General features: G+C 35.3%; 1 protein-coding gene across 2 annotated transcripts in view; it reads right to left on the bottom strand.

Moving 5' to 3' along the window:
* ANKAR (ankyrin and armadillo repeat containing) overlaps nt 1-15859 on the bottom strand; it is a 68451-nt gene that overhangs the window by 18988 nt on the left and 33604 nt on the right. For both annotated transcript variants that reach the window (XM_079135082.1, XM_079135083.1), the window contains 5 exons: nt 14149-14350; nt 12515-12723; nt 9463-9567; nt 7704-7945; nt 934-1102 (listed from right to left, as the gene is read on the bottom strand). In XM_079135082.1, the coding sequence (XP_078991208.1) occupies nt 934-1102; nt 7704-7945; nt 9463-9567; nt 12515-12723; nt 14149-14350 (927 nt within the window). The remainder of the gene's footprint in view (nt 1-933; nt 1103-7703; nt 7946-9462; nt 9568-12514; nt 12724-14148; nt 14351-15859) is intronic.

Here is a 15859-nt window from a genome sequence, read left to right as displayed (position 1 = left end):
CAGGAGGATCACAAGTTTGAGGCCAGCCTCAGCAACTTAACTTAGTGAAACCCTCTCTCAAATAAAAAATAAAAAGGGTTGGGGATATAGCTCAGCGGTAAAGTGCCCCTGGGTTCAATCCCTAGTACCAAAAAAGAAGGAAAAAAACAAACAAATAAAAGAAAGGAAAACCCTATGCAACATTTTCTTATCCAGAACCTGCACTTATATTTTACCAATGTACATATGCTGTATTTATTTCTGGTGAACTGGAACACATGAATGATAAGCTGAGCAGGAAGAAAAAGGGACAAACTTTTCCCCGTTTTTTTCTCTTTACAAATTTGAAACTTGTTCTTTTAAGTATGCTTACTGGAGTGAGATTATTTATGAGATTATTCTTACAGAACCTAAGAGACTATTTGCAGTAACTGCCAAAACTCCCTTGTGTCTTTTGATATTATTGTTACTTTAGAAACATAATTGGTCTAATGCCTCCTAATTGCCTCAAATTTTAATATCAAATGTGTGAAGTTCTTCTAAAATAGCTATTCATGAGCAATGTTTATAGTATTCACACAAAGAGACATCTATTTCCCTGAACATACTATCTGCATTATACTCATGCCAGTATTTCCATTTATAAACCCATCTAATTAAATGTTTTTTTAAACTGTACTTTTGAGGGGCTGGGAATGTACCTCAGTGGTAGAGAGCTTATCTACTATATAATGCCCTGTGTTCACTAAAATAAATAATGCTCTTCAGAGTCAATTCCTTATAAATCCAGTAGTTTAAGTGTTCCAGATATTTAAGTTATAGGTATCTAGATGCATTAAATGACTAAATCCATTTAAACACAATTCTAGGATACATCTATTCATATAGGACAAGTCAAAATTTATGTTTGCTTCACTTAATAAATCTGATCATTTTTAAATATCAGAGACTCACCAGAGTCAGAATTCAGAAATCTGATAAGGTATGGGATACCTTTATGGTCTCTCACTGCTCTTTGGTTGTTTTCATTTCCTATACATAATACACGTATACAATTCATTATATTTACTAGCACACTTTCTATATTTAAGTTCAAGAGATTTATCAGAGCTGGGATTCCATTCTAAAAATAAACAAAAAGTAATTACATTTGATTTTACTTAAGATAAATGTAATATTAGTTTAGAAACAAGTCTATAATCTTCCTTGCTGTAAACATCTAATTTACAAGAGAACAATTGACTATAAATGATTGTGTCTACTGATGTGATAAATGATAGTTAACACAATTTTGAGCAAGTATTTATGGTAGGAATTCAATAAATACATTTAAAAATAGCATCAAATAATTTGAGGCTGCAGGTTCACTGTAATATTTAACAAATATCTAAGAAGTGAAGCAGTTAGTAAGATCAATTAAATATATTATACCTTTGGAAATATTTCCATTGTGGGTACTGCACTGATACTTGGTAATTATGTTTGTGTAACACCAAATATTATTTTAAGATGTGAATATAATTTCCTAACTTTAAATGGAGTAAACATGTCATTTCTCCTTGCCAACAAAAATAATGCAAGAATACCAAGGAAAATGAGAAACAGGGAGACATCTGCAATGTTGAAATATTGAAATGTATACAAGTTGCCAACAGGTATGATGATGATCTCTCGTGGCCACTGACCATAGGAAAGGCTGATAATGCAGTTTTCCACATTAAGTAACTCTGCCTTGAAGGGCAGAATATTAAACAGATTCCTGTGTTTGAAACAATAGGAATAGGCATTTAGGATGGTAGAATGCTAGCATATAGTTTCAAAAATCAAAGAAAGCAAGGATGAACCAGGAATCATGCTGATAACATAAGTTTGGAAGAAATAGTTTATTGGTGATGTAAAAAGGAAGAGAATGACTTCACATTATGGAGAAGACAGAATCTGCTTTGAGTCACTATGAACCACCTGTCTGTGTTGGCTAGATAAAAGTAAAGCCCAAACTCATGCATACAGTGCTGTGGCATAAGAAATAGCCTTGCTATCCTAAAACTTGTGTCTAGGTTCTTTCCCACATAGGCTTCCCGAAATAGCTGAACCAGAAAGAATGTACCTCATAGAAGATAAGCAATAATCAAAAAAGTATTCAGGATCTCTCCAAACAAGACATAAGAAAAAAATAGAAAGAACTTATGACAGATGAAAAATGGTATGCTTCAAATGTATGTGTCCTCCCCCACCCCCAAATTCCTAGATAGGAACCTAAGTTCCACTGTGATAGTAGTAACACATGCAACTTTTAGGAGGTGATTAAGTAACCTTATTAAACGGCCTGAAAGAAATAGCTAGGCCTTTTTTCCGCCTTCTGAGGACATAGCAACAAGTGTCATCTTAGAAGCAAGGACAGCCCTCAGCAAACACTGAACATACTGGCAACTTGATCTTGAACTTCTCAGCCTCCAAAACTCTCAGAAATAAAGTTACGTTGTTTATTTACAGATTATCTTTGCTGTGACATTTTGTTAGCAGCAGGAACAGGCTAAAACAAATGCTTATCAGAAAAATGTTCCCATAAAGTAGATGAAAACTGTAAACAAATGTGGCATATTATCATCAACAAAAAAAATTAATGAAGCAGACACCACTATAAAACAAGTGTACATGGGAAAGACACTAAAACACAGAAAAGATGAATTAATTTCCATGTTATAACCTTTTATTCTGAATATTTCTTATTTTATTTTCTTTAATGCAGTCTGAATGTTCAAGGCCAGCCACTTTTTCTTCCAGCTCTGAGATTCTGTCTTCAGCATGGTCTACTGTATTAGAGAGACTTCCAGCTGAATGTTTTATTTGATTTATTGTGTCTTTCATTTCCAAATTTCTTTTGGTTTGGTTCTTTTTCAATATTTTTATCTCCTTATTGAATTTCTCATTCATATTATGTACTGACTTCCTTAATTCATTCGTTTTTCTGTGTTCTCTTGGAATTCATTGATCATTTTAATAATGATTATTTTGAATTCTTTCTTATATTTATCCACTTCAATATCTTCAGGGTCAGTTGCTGGTGAATTATGAACTTAGGAAATGTTGTGTTAGTTTCTTTTTAAAATATTTTTTGTATGCCTGAGTTGGGTTTTATGCATCTGTTGGGAGGGATTTCTCTTCCACTCTCATGTGTGGTCCTTTTTAGGGCACAGTCTTCTATTGCCAAAAGATCCTAGAATTATCTAGATTGAGATCCCCTTGTAGGTGTGGTATCCTCAAGCCTTTGTGTTAATTCTGTTTTTGCTGCAGTAGGTGGAACCTGGAAGCCCCACCCTAAGCCATTTCTACTTGAGGCCTGGTCATTAGTTTGAGTTTTTCTCCTCTGTTCTTTGTATTATAGTTGAAAATTGAATGTCATTAATTTTTGTGTGGAGCAAGGTGTGCTGTCTTTTGGTTCAGTTCAGCAGCAGAGTCTCTACCCTGTGAACTTGTAGCATTCCTTTAAGTTCCTTCACAGAATAGGGGGGAAACAAACAAAGACAACTGATGCAAACAATATAGAACATTAAATACCCAGTCTCTACTATGACATCTGCAACATTAATTCACACACACACACACACACACACACACGAAAATAAAAAACCAGGAATGGTCAGCAATTGTCAACAGTAAAAACAATAACAATAAACTAGATCTGGTTTTAAAGCAAACAGCAGGTGACAACTATATCATCCACAGCAATAATAATTGCATCAGTATTAATGGTGGGGGTAGGAGTTGTATAAACCAATTAGTTATAAAATATGGTAGGAATACAATTAATTAAGAGAAAAGAAATGCAACAGGAAGGTAGAAAAGAGTTTACAATTTCAAAAAGTGAACCAAGAAAATGCAGACGAGATATAGAAGTTGATGGTTATGTTGAAGGAGAAGAAAAAATAAAGAGGAAGAGAAAAAAATAAAGGAGAGAAAGAGAAACATGAGAAACAAATGAAAACAATACAAAGCAAAGCCAAAATATACAAACCCAAAACCTAACCCTCAAAAGACAACACAAAATAACATTTAAAAAATGGGAAAAAAGAAACAAATATGTATATAAGTCCATGTACCAATCAATACTGTAAGAACACACACAGAACACATACATAGGTATACACACACAAAAGAAAAGAGTCTTAATGAAAATGAAGGAATTGTTTCCGCGGAGGTAGTCAAAATAGTTGATAGTCACCATCTATGCCTGACTTCTTTCTTTCCATTTCTTCTTGGGCTGGTGGGGGTTGTTTACCTCTTCCTGTTTTTGTGTGTTGAGCTGCCAGTTAGAGTGGACTAAACCTGAAGCTGGTTGGAATCAGTCACAGCTTCTCTTCTTACCAGTAGGATGGAATGGGAAGTACTGTCAGTTGGAGCGCAGTCCGCACAGACCAAATGATGCACTCCAAGGGCAGGACAACCTCAGAGTCTGAGGGGAGTTCCAGAGGCTGGGGCTTAGCTCTAATCAGTCCTCAGGGGATTTTTTGGGTGGTGTTTGCTCTGGAGAATAGATCAACACACCCCTACGATTTGGCAGTTGCAGATCTCTGTTAGGAATCTGAATCTCAATAGTCTTCCAAGAATTCTACTCATGGAGCAGGGGAGCCAATACCCTGCATACTCTTCGGTCTAGGAGCGCATCCTTCCCAGGCTTAGTCCCTGAGTGTATTCACACCTGCCCATTCAGATCCTGACCTTCTCAGTTGGTCATGTGAGCTGCCAGACTCAAAGGAGAGGCAAGCTGGGCTCCCCTTCGCTTCCAACTTGAATTTCCCTGGGTAAAATCTCTGTGCCTGTTTCACTCACATTCTGCTAAGTACACCCTAAGATGCAGGGCAGCCCCATGCCGGGATGGAATGGCAGTGTTTGCTGTGATTTCCCAGCTTTGCAGCAGCAGCTGCAGCATGGCTGTCTCAAGATGACTCCAGTCTCAGCTCACTGTGGCCCTCTAAGAAACTACTTTTCAAGCACCAGTGCAAAGTACAGCCTCTGGATCAGCTAAGTTCAGGCTGCTGTCACGATTTCAAGTTTTTCCATACTAAATCTGTCTGTTGTGTTTCTTTCTGTGTTCTCCCTCGCTCTGTGGTGAACCAGCACTATTTCTACTGCCACTGCTGCAATTGACTTGGCTCCAATGTACTCTTCCTTCTTTGTGTAATATACCCAGATTTCTGAGTCTCTAAGACACTCTGACTGTCCAATATTTGAGTTTTAGTGAAACCCCTCTTTCACTCACTTCACAAAGAAGCAGTACTCCTGCTGCTTGAATCCCAAACCATGGAGCAATTTGGGATGCAGCCTTCCTCTAATCCCCTATTTTGAATCCTCTCTAACCTTTGACACTGTCAATCATTTTTTCCTCCTTAAAACACTTTCTTTGTTGTCGCACAAGACAACAGGTTCTTCAGGTTTCTGCTACCTAACTGACCATTTCTTCTTCTTTTTTGTTAGTTCCTCCAGTTCTTTCACCTTTTCACAAATTCTGGTGGCTCAAATTTAAAAATATAATATGGAATATAAACACTTCTTGCCACTTCCACTATCATCACCCTGGGTCAATACACCATTATACTTCACCTGAATTACTGCAAAAGTTTCTTAATTCATTTTCCTGCATTCACTCTTGCTTCCCTATTTCAACATAGTAGGTAGAGTGATTTAAATCTCTTCTTGACACTTCCTAGAGCAAAATCATTCAGTGACTTCCTAACATAGACTAAAAGTCAAGGTGTCTTAACAGTTGCCTACATGACCCTATGTGATGTGGTCCACCATTACCCAGCTGAATGTCTCTCTCTTTTCTTCCCTCAGCTTCCTTGGCTTTTTTGCTATTCCTTGAACATGCCAGGCACAGTCTTACTTCATTTACTTTGCACTTATTTCCTCTGCCAAAGGTACCCTTATCAATAGAAAAACATTTGAAAACACTCCCTCATTTACTTCAGCACTGTACTCAAATGTTAACTTCTTTATCAGATCTTCATATTCCTGGGTTCCACATCTGTAGATTTAATTAAGCATGAATTAAAAAAAAAAAAAAACGAGGGCGGGGACTATTTGTACTGAATAGGTACCAGTTTTTTCTTGTCATTATCCTCTACACAACATTGCATGGCAACTATTTGCATAGTATTTACATTGTATGGGGGCAGTTTAAGTAATCTAGAGATGATTTAAAGAATAGGACGTGCATTAATTATATGCAAATACTATGCCATTTTATATAAGGGACTTGAGTATCTGGGGATTTTGGTATCTGCACAGGTCCTAGAACCAATCCTTGATCAATACTGAAAAATGTCTGTTTTTTACCAGATTTCTTCTCTCTCCTTTCCTTCCTTTATTTTCTTTCATACTATACTATATATTTGGCTTGTTTGTTTTATTTGTTGTCTTGTAACCATCAACTAGGATAAAAACTACATAGAAGCTGTGATTGTGTCTGTTTTATTCACTTCTATAACCCTAGCATCTGGAATAGTACTAATAAACATTTTTTTGTATGAATGGACTAAAATAATACCACAAAAAAGTTAAAGAAATGAATCCATAGAAATAGTTCCAAAATGAAAGAATACAAATGAATATGTTAAAAACATACACGAAGTATAAGGAATAAGGGGTAACTAATTTTGATGTGTAAGTCCTGGATTTTACATGAGGATAAAGAAAAAGGGATGGGAGAACAGCAGAAAATAGAAAATTTTAAAAAACAAAAGAAAAAAATAGAATAATACAGCATTGTGACAGAACTAAAATAAAACATGCACATCATTAAGTGACTAACTCAATAAAAAGTGAATGAAAAAGCACAACCTATATATACTGCATAGAAAGAACAAATTTATCCTAACTCTGGCTAATTATCAGTGAACACTGTGAGATCTAAGTGGATAAGTCTGACTAATTTGGAGGTAAGCCTGGATGTCTCTAAATTTTGAATGTAATGCCAAACAATTGATGATGAATAGTCTAGCTAAAATGACCCCGAAAAGTTAAAAATAAAAGCATGAGCAAAAGCAGATCAAAAATAAGAACGCAAAGAAAACAGAATACAAACATAATTTTCTACAAGTTAGAATTTAAGGTAAAAGTATTAAACTTGACAAAAGAGTATGTTTTATAATGTAAAGGACTCAATCCATAATGAAGAAGCAACTATATAAAGCTGAAGAAAATTATATAAAGGAACTTCACTTATAAATATCTATCAAAAGATCTTAAATAGTATTGGCAGACATAATAAAGCAGATTTTGAGGAAATACAGCATGCAAAAGATTGCTAGGAGTTCACCAAAATAATAATTTTTTTCTCATTCTGTCTTTCTGGTACACAATTAGACTCCATTTCTCAGCCAGATAGAAATAGCTAGAATGGTAGTATAATATCTTTTTATAAACACAAGAAACAATCAGTACATATGAACATATGAAAAAACACTCCTTCTATTTTAAAGCTATACTCAAATGCCAATTTCTTAGAGAAGTATTTTTCCCCAGTTTCCCTCTCATCCCTTTACCAACTTAGGTCTCTCTCGTTTTAGCTTCTATATGAGGGAATTACTATGAGACAAGAATGTTCTATAAGAGCAGGGGATGTAGCTCAGTGGTAGAATACTTGCATGGCATGCATGAGGCACTGGTTCAATCGCAGCAAAACACACACACATACATAATCATGTTCTGTGAAAAGAACTTACATATTCGGCAATGGCATTCTTGTTTGCATATCGAGCGATATCATACAGAATGACAGCACAGCGAGAGTGTAGTTCAGGTTCATCAGAAACCAGAAGGTTAATCAACGCTGGAATGCCTCCTGCTTCTACCAAAGCATCCACTACACTTACATGGATTGAAATATTACTCAATAATCCAACAGTTTTGCATTGTAGTTTTATTTTGGGACTTTTTAATTGATTGATTAAGGCAGGAATGGTGCCTATAAAGAAAAGACCCCCCAAAAATCACAAATTATTTGTAGTCAAATTATCTTGACAAGATTTAAATGGTGTTTATGGGCACTGCAATATAAATCATTAGTGAATAATTCCATAAGATACAAAATAATAATTTGAAAGTGCATGAATATACTTTTCTGTCTTCTCTCTAGTATAGACAGCTCTTCATTCATAGATTTGATTTCACATAGCACACAATCATACATTTTAAAACACTATCTTTAAAACACTGTATTTTGGCTTTAAATCAATCAGTTTTGGTTATTGTATCAACTGTGTGAATGTGCATTATTTAAAGATTATATTTTATACTTATTTTATACAACAAGCAAAAACAAAAAGTGTTCAATGTAGTAAAATTCAACATTAGCCTCATAACTCATTGGTTCAAAGATGGAAATCATTAGGCATGGTGAAAACAGAGAATTTGACTTAAGTTGGATGATTGTTATATCAGTTCAATATGAAATAAAAAGAGAGCATCTTATAGAACATACACAAAGAACCGGAAAATATGCTGTGTATAATTAGGACTTTGCTTATTTATATGTTTAACTACCTGAAATGAAACATCCTTCATTACTTAAGTCTATGGTTAACTTTTTGAGGCATAGAACTTTTTTTACATGTTCTTAGGTGACTGTCTATAATTAAATAATTTAAACTTATTGATCCAACTTTACTTACGGAGCATTTCATCTATGTTCAACATTTACTTTAGGGTAGTGCCTACCACATCCAACAGCACAGACAGGACTTTTTCATCATTTCAGAAAGTTATATTGAACACTATTGTTATCAAAAGAACTATGACATTGAACCATTGTACTAACAAGGGAACCAGGATAGAAAGGCTAAGAAATTAATTTAAATTCTAAATGCAGAGATAGTTACAAACCCAGTTTCATATCTTCTATGCTCTTTTTTTTAGATGTTGATGGACCTTTACTTTATTCATTTATTTATATGTGGTGCTAAGAATCAAACCAAGTGCTTCACACATGCTAGGCAAGTGCTCTACCACTGAGCCACAACCCCAGCCCTCTGCTCTTTTAATTTTAAACAGAAATTGTGTAAAGACAGAATTTGGATAAATTCTAAATATACAAGTAGTATGATAATGTAACTTAATATTAGTTTTTAAGTTCACAAACTTTTAGAAAAATTGAATTTCTCTAAAATTTATGTAGTTTTGAATCCTGAGCAGCTTCTACGTGGAAAATAAAATGTAAACATTGGCAGATAAAGAAAGTGATCTTTGGGAAAAACAGGGAAGAGCTTATAGCCAACTAAAAAGATTCTTTTACAATTTAAAAATATATTAGGGCTGGGGGTACAGCTTAGTGGTAGAGGGTATGCTTTGCATATATAAGGTCCTGGGTTTGATTGCCAGCACCACAACCCCCAAAATATATTTTTTAAAAGTGGTTAATCTGAATATAATAGATCTCTACTTAAAATAGTATAGTAAAAAGATAGTTAATAGATTTTGCATCACCTGCATCCAAAATACATTTCCAGTTCCAATCGTTTGCTAAGCAAATTACTTCTAAGGACATGACAGCCATCATCCTTCGTTTAAAGCTTTCACACTGCAACATTTCTGGTAAGTATTCAACAAAAAAGCACAAGCTGTAATTCACATAAGAGATAATGGAATGATGCATTCTGTTTCCATCTAGGCAAAGTTAACCCAAAAGTTAAGATCAACATGGTGACCAACAATTGCATGCATTAAATTCCCCTCTGTGCATAGCCCTCTTTCTGAGAGGTGCTAAACAGACTGTATCTGAAATGTGCCCCAAAGGTCCATGTGTTAAAGGCTTAGACTCCAGCTTGTTGCTTGCTATTGGGAAATGGTAGAACCTTGAAGAGGTGGGGCCTAGTATAAGGTTTTAGGTCATTGAGGGCATGCCCTTGAAGGGGACTGTGGGACTCTTTCCCTTTTTCTTCCTTTTTCCCATGCTCAGCTATAAGATAAATGGGCTTCCCCTGCCACAGCTCCTGCCATGATATATTTACTGCCCTGCACAGGCCTAAAAGCAATGGGGCCAGCCAATCATGGACCTCTAAAACTGTGAGCCAGAATAAACTGTCCTCTTCATAAGCTGATTATCTCAGGTATTTGTTACACCAATAGAAATCTAACAAAATAAAGTGTGAGAAATACCCACAGACCTATCCTTTCTTCATCTCTTCATCTACTTACTCTACTACCAAATCCATGCTGGTACTACCATGGCACCGCTTTAAAATTCAGCTTCCACTCCAAGGGCTAATTCTGGAGACTTCTAATAAACCGACTAATTCTCTTTTACCCATAGGGGAAAAGGGTAGTGTAAGGAGGAGGAGTTATTGCAGTACTCAAGCAAAGCAAAATGTTCATGTTTATTGTTCTGCTTCTTCATTCTCAAGACTTCTTACCAATGGTTGTATGAAGCAGGGGCCATGAGTTTTTTTTTATTTTGTTTTGTTTTGTTTGTTTTGGTTTTGGTTTTGGTACTGGGTATTGAATTCAGGGTCACTCAACCACTGAGACAGAATCCCAGCTCTATTTTGTATTTTATTTAGCGACAGGGTCTCACTGAGTTGCTTTGTGCCTCACTTTTGCTGAGGCTGGCTTTGAACTCAAAATCCTCCAGCCTCAGCCTCCCAAGTTGCTGGGACAATATGTGCCACTGCTCCCAGCAAGGTTTTTGTTTTTTTGCCATTAAGCAGTTCTTGTTAAGAACCAAACTTCCTACTATTAGGTTAGGTATTCGCAATGGTTTAGTCTATTAAAAATAATAGGATGGTTCTCTCATCTAAAAAGGATAAGATATGATGATATATATGCATATGAATAAACAATGAAAACTTTTCCAACATCTCTTGGGGTCAATATACTTGGAATATGTTCCTGTTACCCAGCAAATTCTTAGATTGGTACTAAGCAGTTTTGAAACCAGATATTCGGACTTCTTAAACCAGTAAAATGGTGTTGAAAATCTTCAATCTACTTGTCCCATCCAAAAATATATAAATTGTTGGAAAAAATCAGTCCTTATTGTTCAATTCTTTTGTTTTTGCTATAATTAGTTTTTATATTATGCTCATGATTTATAGGTAAATGTTACTAAAAAGCCTATAACAAAATATTGTGGCCTTACCTTCCTTACTATTTTTGGTTCATCTCTCCAAATATAACCTCTTTGAACTCTTCCCGATACCTTCTGCTATTTACACATCTCTAGAGTTCTACTTAGTTCCACATACTGCAACATTTTGCTATATTAATTTTAGACATTATTTACCGATTTTGTTTTATGAAAAAAAAAGGGAAACTAGCTCTTTCAACACAATGCTGCTGTCTCCTCTTGCTTCCCTTTGACTGTATTTATAGTTTTTAATGATATCAATATTCAGCACTTCATTAAGATGTCTATACAAATGCTATTCACCAAAGACTGTTGTAGTGTACCATAATCATGTCTCATTTCTCACTTTTATTACCTCTCACTATAGGTAAAAATTTATCATCTTATTTCATCTTCTTAGACTTGTTTCTACCCATTGACAATTCCTCCTGCCTTTTCCCTCTAGGCTGGGTATACAGTTCTATTCTGGAACTTCCCTTTGCTGCCATCCATGAAGTTACCTTTGCTTCTCTCTTGGGTCAGACTCTCTGTTTCCCAGGTCCTTTTCCCTTCTGTTTGTCAAGGAGAATCTAGCCTCAGTATTTTTGGGTCTTTCCTGGTTAGGCTCCAAGGAGAGCACTCCTGACTAGCACTGCTGTTTCTCAAGTCTTTTGAGGACATATTTAAGTCCCAGAGGTTCTCTGCTTTGCCATCTTTGGCTTGCAATGATTTTCTCTGGCCAGCTAAGTCCTAAGACTTGCACATATTTCCACCATCTGACATTTTACTGTTGCTGTATCTTTTCTTGTCTTTCCTTAAATACTTAACCTGCTGCTGGTGGTAGTGTTATTATTTAATCTTCATATAATTTTAGTAGGGTCTTGAGAAGGAGTAAAATTAAATATGTACATTAAATTGGTCTAGTAACTCTTTCCCTTATAACATTTCTGTCTAGATAAACCACAAATTCTGGGAAAAACCCTCCAAACAGAATTTTTCACAAAATACTTATCAAAATATGAAGAGTTTGCTGAATTTGTCTCTAAATTAGGTGCTAAGGAAAAAATTGGATGCAGTCTTTTCCACTTACATTTTATTTTCCTCCCTTTACTTTTTTAAAAAGTTCACTTTTTTGATGAAGGAGAGGATGGTTTGTTTGACTTCTGAGAACTTTGTAAAATAAAAAATTGTGTAAAATATAGTCTTTTGGGGATACAGATCTTTAACTTAGAAATAAACTACTTTAGCACACAAAAGTATAAATCTTTATCATTTGTATTTTCTGATTTTAATTCATAAAATATTTTATTTCATAATTTTAAACATATAAAATAGGATATATATATTATATTTGCACTATTTCTGTATAAATATCAATAATTGAGCAAATAACAGAACATTTATTTACAAAGAAATTATGTATTCTATACTCACCTACCAAAGTTCTCCAAACTGGAAGTTCAGGAATATTTAATTCTATTATATACTTGAGTACTTCTGTGTGAAAGGTTAGCACTGATAAATGAATTATATTATTTCCTTTAATATCTGTTTTTCTCCAGTTAGCACCAAGAGAAAACAGGTATTGAATGGTGTCCAGTGCTCCAGAAGTGGCAGCCAGTAGCAACGGAGTACACTGATTCCTAAAAATCAAGGAATGCATTAGAATAATATTTGAGCACACTTATAGTGTCCAATTTACTTTTTGTTAAGCTATTCCAAGTGCTGTTGAAGGCACTCTGATTTATACCATCATCTTCTCTTCCTTATAAATTCTCATTCTCTATATTCCACATATAAACAGTTTGCCTCCACTAATTGTCCTTAGTATAGGTCCCTGTCCTCCTTCCCAACTTAAATATCATATCTTATAGTTTATTTGAAAGTTGATAATGCACAAAGTTTGAATAAACTATCTTATATAATCCTTTCAATAATTCTTGAGTGAAGGAAAAAGGAAGTTAAATATAATTAGCACATTTCACAAATGGTGAAACTAAGGCTCAGGTAGTATTCAAATCCATTTCTACACACTTCATTTCCAGTTTTTAAATCCCAGTTTTCTCATTGTGGTAGAAAGTAACAGTTTTTCTGAAAAATCCACGAATGCTTTTTAGATAGTAAATATCTTTTGGTTGTACACATAGCTGTCAAGCCCAGTACTGCATCCCAACTTCCTTTATAGATAGGTACGACCATATGACCATGTTTGGTCAACAGAATGTTAATGGAAGTTACGTGGGTCACTCCCTAAAGAGAAAGGAGTGTGCCAATGCTTCTCCTCTTCTGCTCTTCTCGTGGCTAAAATGTAGGCATGATATGGAAATAGGATTGTCATTGTGTGCCATGATATGGAAGCCATATGTGAAGGAGCAACGGGAGGAAGCCAGTGCCCTTTAAAACTGTCAAACCAGTATGCTAGCCTGTCATTGAATAATGATGAACTGGCTAGACCTAGAAAGACATGAATGAAACTATTCTTTAAAAAGGTTCAGAGATTCAAAATAATAACTTGTTCTTTAGATTCCTAGACAAGAATGTACCTTCAGAAGAAGTTATGTCTCCACCCAAAATGTTGGTTCTCAGCTAAATCGTGAAACAAAAGACTGGGATGTTTTATTATTTCAAACTATTCTCTTTTTTTAAACTGTATTTCTCTCCCATATACAACTAGATACTTTTCACCCTTTGGTTTGGAGTCAAGAGTTGCCTCGTGGTTGTATAGGGTTCAGTTTAGAACGATGTTCTACTCCCTAGTCTCAGACTTCCCCCAGGGCACTAAGTAGTTAACCTGATAAACGAATTTGTGGAACCATATTATTGGGACAAGGTAGGAAAATCTCCCTAGGGCTCACTCCTTATTCCTCTGGGAAGCATGCATAGGTTGATAGAAGATCTTATCTTTTAAATTCTAAAGATAAGTGATAGGAGAAAAAGACCAGAAAGGACTTTAGAGTTAGCTTTGCTTAAGTTTCAAATCACCCATATCAATTGTGCCTTTTACTGTCAGTGTGTAGGGAAAGCACGAATGCAGAAATTTATATTCTTATGAGTGCTTAATAACTTACTCAGCTGTGGCCTCAGCTTCTAGCAAAGTAGGATCCTTCCTACAAAGAGCAATGATGATGCAGATATTGTCATAGAAAGCGGCAAAGTGAATCGGCATCCATCCTCTTTTTTCAGAAAGTGTGTAATCAGCTTTGAAACAGAGTAGACAGATGGTTGTTTCTAATGAACAAGCCTGTGCAGCCAGGTGCAAAGGTGTTGGACCTAGAATGGGTGGACAATTAAGTCAGTCGTTAGAGAATTAGCACTTCTATGAATGCTTGCCTTTTTGGTAGCCAACCACAGAGCTTATAAAAATCTCCAAAATAATTACTATAAGGATGAATTTATTTAACTCATGATATCTGACTATTAAAATATCATACTTCCTTATAAATGAAGAAAGATAAATAACATTGAAAATATTAAATATTTGAAATTCTATGTCAATATGTAAAATAAGCTATTTCTTTTTATGATTTTTTCATTTTATTCAAATGTTTTATAGTACGAAATAAGATCCTTTGAAGTTGGAAAAAATATGTTCACAAATGGCCTCTGACACTAAATCTAGCAGGCATTTGTGTTAGTCAGCTTTTATCCCAAGAAAAACAACTTAGGACTATAAATTTATTTTAGCTCAGTTTCTGAAGTCCATGGTCAGCTGGCTGCATTGCTTTTGGCCTGAGGTGAGGCAGAACATCATGGCAAAAGGACATGATGGAAGAAAGTTTCTCAACCTGTATCAGTCAGGAAGAGGGACAGGGGTCCGGAAGGGACCAAGGATAAGAAATAACTTAACTTCCAGGACATACCCTCAGTAGCCTACTTCCTCCAAACATGTCCTACTATCTACAATTTCTACCACCTTCCAGTAATATTAAACTATCAATGGATTAATACACTGTTGAGTCAGAGCCCTCATGATCCAACAACCAGTTCCCAAAAACCTCACCTGATGATTGCTGCATTGGGGACCAAGCCTTCAATACATGAGTCTTTGGGAGACATTCCAGAGCCAAACCATAACAGCATGTCAATTCTCATCTTGTCTCTTAACAGTATTTTATTTTATACTTTTGCCCACTTCTTCCTTTTTAAAATAGTTTCTTCCCTTAGCATTGATGATATCATAATCCCTATTTTTCGTCCCTTAACTGCTACTTCTTTGCAGTTTCCTTTAGGACCTTCTCTTTGTCCCAATATCTAAATGAACCTTAAGGCTCCATATTAGACTTCTTTCTCTTCTCAGGGTTTTTTTTTTTTTTGTTTTTTTTTTTTTTAACCATCTACAAATTCACACCTTCCAAGATTATGTCTGATTTCTTCTCTGAATTCCAGATCTATAACAACAATATCTCACTAAAGCATCTCCACACATCAACTCCTGTCCTTCTCTCCAAACCTGGTCCTTTTTCATTCCTCCCTAAATCAGTGAAAGACATCATAGTCTAATTACTCCTCAAACCAAAAACCTGCAATGCTTCTTGACACCCCCCTCCATCATTTTGTCTCTATCATCAGCCCCTCACTAAGACTATGTTTTTTAAGAACCTGTCTCCACTGTTCCCATCATCCGGATCAAAGCCATATTCACCTCCTAATATGTTCACCTTGTTCTTACCCTTACCCTATCCATTTTTTCAAACTTTAAGCTTGATATTTTCATTTTCTTGCTTAAAAATTTTCAGTAGCTTCTCAAGGCCATCTGATTATGAGTAACAACTAGCTACA

The sequence above is a fragment of the Sciurus vulgaris genome (assembly GCF_902686455.1).
Source record: "Sciurus vulgaris genome assembly, chromosome: 3".
NCBI lineage: Eukaryota > Metazoa > Chordata > Mammalia > Rodentia > Sciuridae > Sciurus > Sciurus vulgaris.
The sequence above is the reverse complement of the archived record's forward strand: the minus strand, read 5'-3'. Positions and strand labels throughout refer to the sequence as shown.